Source organism: Thunnus albacares, chromosome 23 (genome assembly GCF_914725855.1).
Source record: "Thunnus albacares chromosome 23, fThuAlb1.1, whole genome shotgun sequence".
Taxonomy (NCBI): Eukaryota; Metazoa; Chordata; class Actinopteri; order Scombriformes; family Scombridae; genus Thunnus; species Thunnus albacares.
In genome coordinates, this window is record NC_058128.1 from 10,798,573 (window position 1) to 10,806,668 (window position 8,096).

The 8,096-nt window shown below is 37.5% G+C and overlaps 1 protein-coding gene across 1 annotated transcript; it reads left to right on the top strand.

The window, feature by feature from the left end:
- Nucleotides 1-2,327: 2,327 nt before the first annotated feature.
- LOC122975094 (E3 ubiquitin-protein ligase TRIM21-like) lies at nt 2,328-5,153 on the top strand. The gene is made up of 3 exons (XM_044343297.1): nt 2,328-2,421; nt 2,520-2,679; nt 2,819-5,153. Exon 3 carries the CDS (start codon nt 2,821-2,823, stop codon nt 4,450-4,452), a length of 1,632 nt encoding a protein of 543 aa, XP_044199232.1. The 5' UTR covers nt 2,328-2,421; nt 2,520-2,679; nt 2,819-2,820; the 3' UTR covers nt 4,453-5,153.
- Nucleotides 5,154-8,096: the final 2,943 nt, after the last annotated feature.

Genomic DNA, 8,096 nt, shown 5'->3' on the forward strand with positions numbered 1-8,096 from the left:
CAAGTTAAATACAAACTGGTTGAGGGAAAAGCAAACATGATGTGCATTGGTGTGTGCATGTGTTTGCATGAGTGACAAAGGGAAATTAGGTATGCGTGTAAAAAAAAAAATAAGAGAGAGAAAAGTCAGAATTGTACAATTGATACTGAAGTACATCCATTCATTTGAATTTCACATTAAATTTGTTTTAACATGTTTTATTGGATGTGTGCCTGTACCGTTAGGTAGAGCGCTGGGTGTTTGTCCTGTGGTGAAATGGTGCACAGAGAAGAAGAGAAATGGTTAGAATGTGTGAAAAAAATGGGTAAATAAGGAAAATTAAAATGAAATGATGAAAAAAATGTCTAGCTTAAATTGAAATGCTGAATTATACTAAATTATAAAGGGAAATAATACTGTTATGAAGCATCGTTTGCATTGTAAATCACTATTTTTTGGCTTTTTTCAAGCCCTATGAAAACATAATGGGTTAAGTTATTCTTACTGATGAAGAAAATTCCAAACTACTTTTTCAGTTTCCTCTTCTGTCCTTTGTATGATCTCAATATGTTTTCCAAACCACCCATATTTCATGCAGATTTTCATTTTAGAGATGGGTGTTCAGTTCCAAAAGCATTAAGCCAAACCCATCTGTACCCTGATCCACTTGGCTTCCGCTTGTTGTGCCTGACCTCTTGTGGTCAGACTCACCCGTAGGCCACATGATAGAATGGCCTCTTCAAAAAGAGCATAACTCAAGTTTGACAAAGTCAGTAAAGGTAACACACACACATACACAAGAGTCAGTAAAGAAATGCAAAAATATCTAGACTGTGCTATCCTCTTTCCTACTTTTTTTCCTGGATTAAGAAAAGCCAGTATGACATGATAATAATCTTAGAGGAGAACCAGAGAATTGGACATGAACTAAGATCCAGTTTGGGAGGTGGAGCTGGAAATTGCCACTGTAAAAGTTCAGGAGAGGTCTTCTTATGTCAGTTTACAACCATACAAAGAAGTAGAGAAACATCCGTGGTGATAGCAATCTGTGTAGAGGAACTCTTGGGATACTCGGCTGGTGTAACTCCGGGCACAGCTTCTTATTCTATTTTAAGATGAAAGGCAGTTTCAGAATTACTTGAAGCTGGAGTGGACTGGACTGTAAGTAAGATTGTCCACCAAAAATGAGAATTAATCCAATACTATTTGTGGAAAAGGGAGTCAGACTTTTGTGACTTAAGAGTGGAACAACTAGACATTACCTTTACTGACAGCAACATCTCTGTCCCTAACTGATTCTTATGTGAAATTCTCCCTTTTCTCCTTGTACAGTAAGATGAGTGTTAAGATAAAATAGTTTGCAAACAAAGACAGTAACTAAAAAATGACATATCTCCTTGCTCAAGTCGTTCATTGTCAACTGACTCTTTTTTTTAATTATTAGCTATATTGGTACGTAATGATTATTTTCAATATTTTATATTGTCATACAAAATAATGCTTAATATTACGTGTTTTACAATCAGGGGGAGGTCCAGTTACCTGTAATAGGAAATATACAGGTGCAGTTTGAGAAATGAGTTAATTTTTTTTTTAATTGAAAAAATATGTGCAACAGATGGTATTTTTATTTCATCCAGAAACAAGATTCCAGAGATACAATCAGAACCACTGACTGTACATAAATATCGACGACGCGTTGCCACTATGCAAAAGTGAAGTCTAAATATCTCCTTTATTAGCTGTTGTGAGCACAGTTTGCATCCCAGTGATGTTGTGTCTCACTGACTTTCTCCAGTGTTCTGAAGGGGTCGACCTCTTGGACTACAAATTGTGCCTTAAATTTATTTAACTTAACCTCCTGGCATGTTTGAATGTGTGAATTTTGCACTGTGGTTATTTTTATTGTTTAAGTGTGTGACATGTGCAATTTGTTCAATTAAAAAAATTTTTTTTGAAAAAAAAACAATTTGGAAAAAAAAGCCCCTCCTTTCCGGGAGCTGCCATATTGCTTGTGTGACATCATTTGGAACCAGAGTCTGCGCAGTAGAGTCGGGCGGCGGGATGACAACCCGCGGGACACGCCCCTTCAGCTGTACTGCCGGCTTTGAGAGCGGCTGTTACAGCTGTCAATCATGACGTCACACCCCTTTTTAATCTCGTCAAATAACAAAGAAAAAACGAAAATTATCAGAAAAATGAGCAATTGGGCAAACATCAGCGTGATACGAACTACCTAAAATGATAGAAACCATCTTTTAGAAGAAAAAAATTTTTTTTAGTTTGGGTCATGTCCCCTCAGCTAACATGGAGGGGGCGGGACTTATGACCTATACTGCAGCCAGCCACCAGGGGCAGATCGAGATAATTTGGCTTCACTTTTGGGCAGCTGTCATGACGTCAATATTCATATTGAAATACAGTCAATGGTACAACTAAAAGGTAGGATGTACAAATAAACTGTAATGATGAAATTTGGTTTTGATATCTGGCAATATGATAAAAAAAGGAGGAGTGAATCTTTTCTAATCTTTTACCAGAACGGAGGGTTAAAGGGTTAAATTTCTACCAGGAAGTGTAGCAAGGAGGGGCGCTAAACGTCAACATGCTGAAACGAAACTGAACGAGGAGACTTTTGAACAGCAGTTTTTCAGGAGCAAAGTAGAGTTTTCCTTTGTATTTTTACTTTTTACTTCACAGGTAAGAAAGATAATGTATTTCTCTTGTCATAGCCTACATACTGTATGATAAAATATTATACAATATGTACAGTGTTAACTGAGTCTGCCGAGTTGAATTGTGAGTGTAATGTTTTTTCTTGGTTGTCGTAACGTTACAGATATGGCAACAGCCAGCTGTCTGCTGTCAGAGGAGAAGTTCCTGTGTTCTGTCTGTCTGGATGTGTTTACTGAGCCAGTCTCGACTCCATGTGGACACAACTTCTGCAGAGCATGCATCCACACGTATTGGGACAACAGTGACATTTGCCAGTGTCCATTTTGCAAACGAGCATTTTCACCAAGACCTGAACTCCATGTCAACATTGTCATGTCTGAGTTAGCTGCTGAGTTTAAGAAGTCAGTTCAAGTGAAAGCCTCCACTCCAGACCCACAATTAACTGAAACAGCAAACGTCCTTTGTGACATCTGCTCTGAGATAAAAGAAAAGGCCGTTAAATCTTGCCTGATATGTCTAACGTCTTTCTGTGAAGTGCACCTTGAGCCTCATCAGAGAGTTGCAGTTCTCAAGAGCCACACATTAATAGACCCTGTGAGGGATCTTGATGACAGGATGTGCAAAAAACACAACAAGATAACAGAACTGTACTGTAGGACTGACCAAGCCTCTATTTGTGTCTTATGTTTCAAATCTGATCACAAGAGTCACAGTATTGTCCCACTTGAGGAAGAATATGAAGCAGTGATGGCAAAAAAAGATGACGCAATGGCAAATATTCAAAAGATGATCCAATCACGGTCTGAGAAGATAAGTGAGATTGAAAACTCATTTGATGTTTGCGAGAGAGAAGCTGAGAAGGAGAAAGAAGCCAGTGTGCAGGTCTTCGCTGACTTGATCTGCTTCCTTCAGAGAAGTCAGGCCGAGCTTGTTGAGGTGATTGAGGAAAGGCACAAAGCAGGAAAGGAAAAGGCTGAAGGGTTTCTCAAAGAACTGAGGATGGAAGTCGCTGAGCTTGAAAACAGAAGCAGCCAGCTGGAGCAGCTGTCACAGTCTGAGGATCACCATCTTTTTCTGCAGAACTTTCAAACCTTGTGCTCTCCTTTAGAGAAGGATTGGGCCAACATTGATGTTCACAGTGATCTGTCTTTTGAGGCAGTGAGAGAAGCTGTGACTCTGCTGAAACAGAGAGTCGATGAAATAATGGAAGAGCTTCCTGAGATCAAAATGAAAAAAATGAGAGAACATGCAGTGGACTTGACTCTTGACCCTGACACAGCATATTGCACACTTGTCATTAGCCAGGATGGAAAACAAGTGACAAATGTATACATAGACCAAAAGCTTCCCAACAATCCAAAGAGATTTGACACGTTTCCAGACATTTTAGCAAAGGAGGGATTCACAACAGGGAAGTTTTACTATGAAGTGCAGGTGAAAGGAAAGACTTGTTGGACTGTCGGAGTGGTCAGAGAGTCTGTTGAAAGAAAGGGGAACACAAACCTGTCAGATAAGAATGGTTTTTGGACTTTTAGGTTGGATGAGGGCAACTACTCAATATTTGAAAACAATTCTGCTAAAATCACACTGAAAGAAGAGCTTCAAAAAGTGGGCATCTTTGTGGACTATAATAAGGGAGTGGTTTCTTTCTATAATGTGGATTCTAAATCTCATATCTATTCTTACACTGGCCGCCGCTTCACAGAGAAACTTTATCCATACTTCTGCCCTGAAGTGAGCGAAAATGGAACAAACTCTGCTCCTCTCATCATAACCCCGGTACCTCAAACACACTGAGCTTTGTTCTCATTTTGGTCCTCTAGAGATCACAGAGAAATGAACGAGTGTTAACCACAACATTCAAATGTTACTTGTAATCAAACTATATTTAAAATGTTTTTAATCAAGGCATGCATACATATATAAAAGACATATGACATTGCATCGTCCTGTAAGTAGCATTCTGTTCCTTTCTCTACAGTATAATTCATACGGGTAAGTGTAAACTAGTGATGCTGATGTTGCACAGTCATATTGTCAGATCCCGGTGTATTACAATGGATAATGGTACCAATGTCATAATATAATGTAATTTGTTAAGATATTTTGTTTTGTATTTTTATGCAAAATTAATGTTCCTACAAAATCATGTGTCAAGTTTGGTTTGCCTTTTGAATCAAGGAATATATACAACCTCTACCTGATGGAGAATTGCAAAAAGGGACAGTAATAGATGGAATACACGCATGCATCTAAATTCTTCTTTTTGCTTGTTTCTTGTAATTCACAGTGTCTTGAAATGAAGAAAATCGTGACAGATTTCCCTGCGTCATTCCTACCTAGATGCTCTGCCAGATATAAAGCATTTGAACAACTCTTGAGTGTACAATGTGGGTGTAAAAATGTAACATAACATGAGTATAATGGCTTCCTAATAACGAGGACCCTCACTCACACTCCCCTGACCATACTTCCATAAATAAATTACATTACCATTATGTCCAGAAGACCTAAGCTATTTACAATCCTTGATTGAAATACATTTGATAAAATGAGGTAATTATTAGTGCCTGTACACATTTCACTAGAGGCATTACAGCACAAGAGCAGCCAGGACCAGCACTGCTGTAGCAGGTGGGAGGTTCAGTGTTTTGCACAAAGACAGACAGATGTTGAGGGCACTGACCTTATGACATTCAGGTCACCTAAACTTCATCTAACTACAGAGCCACATCTGAATATACAGTAAGTCTACTTGTAGTTTGAAACAATTTTAACGGATATGGAATATTTTCTCATGGTGTTGTCATGCTGTTAGCTTTATGAGGCTTTTAAGTCAATCAATAGTAGTCTGCCCACTGCTTTCACTCCTGACTCCTGCGTATGTGCTCCTGCCCCCACACTGGTTTATGTGTGTGTGTATGTGTGTGTGAGATAGAGTGGACGCACACACTCTCCTCGAGTGTGATGCGTGGGCTGATGTTCTTAAGCACCACTGATGGAGCTCATCCATAACTGTGACTGTTTCATTGTGTTTTGTCTTTCATTAATGGGACGTGAGCCCTTTTTTTTTCTTGTGACAAATGTCTTGTAATATTTTTCCAAAGTAGGTTAATACTGAATGACACAGTATGAGTGAACAGAATGAAAGAGGTATAGATGCACAAGACCAACAGCACACATCGTGTCTTTATTACTTTTATATTCTTATCTCTCACTACCAGGCAGATGAGGGTCAGCTGTTTAAATGAGGTGAAGAACGGAAATAGAATGATTTTAGGGTCGACCCTACAGGAGGTTGATGTGTTCTGCAACAGAGCTAAAGCGGGAGAATTTGTGACCTGAAAGAACACCAGGAGAGGGCAGTGAATATTGGAAAACTCCCAAAAAAAGTGTAAAAATGGCCAATCATGCCACTCTCTAAAGATTAAAAGTGTAAGTATAGAGCCACCAACAGTCAGTGATGACACAGTAGGTGTTTTGCCTTAAGCACGCCAATAAAAAAGTACCTGCTGTGACTTCACTGATTGGGATGAGGTAAGAGGGCAACGTGCTTGAAAGTTTCAGCCCATACAGAGGAGGGCAGAAAAAGTCTGACGTGATACAGTTTCAACAAGTTCTCTATGATTGCAAAGCAAATAATATTTCTTGAGCTATGACTATGAATTTGTATTTTTATCTCATTGGTATGAGTATATATGTATAGCATATAATTAGTAATAACACACTATAAAAATACTGCATTACAAGTAAAAGTCAGTACATTAACGCAGAAGTACATTGCAAAATGTACTTGATATCTATCTATCTATCTATCTATCTATCTATCTATCTATCTATCTATCTATATTCTATGCATGTTGTATGATCTTGTGATCTAAAAATCAATTTTTTCAAATTCAAATTTGCTTTATTGGCATGAATGTCGCAACAACAATATTGCCAAAGAGTCAATGAAACAAAATAACATTAACATAACATTAAGATTGATGTATTGTTGATGTCATTGAGCTCTTTACTCATTTCATTGAATCTTTTACATGGTAGGAGGAAGTGCATATCTGTCTCAACCTCACCTGTTGAACAGTGACCATGTATTCTGTTTTCTTTTGGTTGCCATGTTTTTTTTTTATGTTGTCCTTTTTCAATTGCCAGTTTGTGGTCACTGAGCCTGCACTTGGTTAGAATCTGTATCTGCTTCTGATCTCTGACAGTAGAGAGATACTCTGCCAATTCATCATCGCTTTTTAGGGCCAGATAACATTCTAATCTACTTTGGCTTTTAGTTTCTTCTTTCCAGTGTCCCAGATAGGTTTCTTTACATTGTGTTATAATTTGGTTTACTCTGAATGGTGTACTTTAATGATGTAGTTGGTCGAAGGCTGGGTAGTTTAATATATAACAATATATCAATAAAATAAAAAGTAATAGTAACTTGTTAAATAAATGTAGTAGTAAAAAAGTAAAAGGTAGAATATTTCCATCTTAAATGTAGAGTAGAAGTTGTTGTATTGTATTTATTGGGACCATGTACAGTGTTAAACATAAATGTTACCATTTGATGTACTGCACCAGAGCTATCTTATAGCTAATTTTCATCTGCAGTCCCTTCAGCAGGTCACAATTAAAACATATAACAGAACAATAACAAACAGTGTAAAGCAAAAAACACACATAAGCCAGGACATATAATACAAAATACAAAGGTACACACAATAGCACATCACATACACTCACAATGTCGACTAGAAATTAACAATTTAAGCTTGTCAAATTAAAAGCAAGATTATTTGCGTTCATGAGAAGACCGTGAGATGAAATTTCGAGTCAGTGGTTACAGAGCTGAGTAGTTTTTAGCAGATTTTTTACTTTGGTTTTGAACATACTGATGGAACTGCAGCTCTTCATATCATCAGGTAGTTGAATAAAATGGAAATACCTCTAAAAATTTGTACTTAACAGTAGATGATTAAATGCACTTAGGTAGCTACTTTTCACTACTGTGTAAGAAAGTTATACTGGTTTTACATTTACTTTCTGTGCCTTGTCAGTGGGGCTCAATGGTGATGACTACATACTAACTTACTTCCTTTGTAATTTGTAATTTTGTAATTTACAATTTTAGCGAAAATAGCCTAAAAACCTGTTTATTAAAAAAAAAAAAACTCACATGAATTATTACTGTGACCTACCACAAATAGCGTTCTGTTGCAACCACTGACTGTAGATAAATGTATTTATATACTATCATGGTTGCAACATAGACATTGCTAGGAAATACAAACACTTAACTCCCCATAGTAACAGTATGTAACAAGGACACTAAAATCAAATACTTCAAGCTCATTGGTCCTTTACATGGTCCAGATAATTCTAGAACACTGGTCCTCGGTGCTGATAGGCTGAAGCGCATTCCAATCAAGTTAAATGGTTAAACTGCA

What these genes read in the sequence shown, in the direction of transcription:
- LOC122975094 (XM_044343297.1), top strand. Translation starts at nt 2,821, where the DNA reads ATGGCAACAGCCAGCTGTCTGCTGTCAGAGGAGAAGTTCCTGTGTTCT.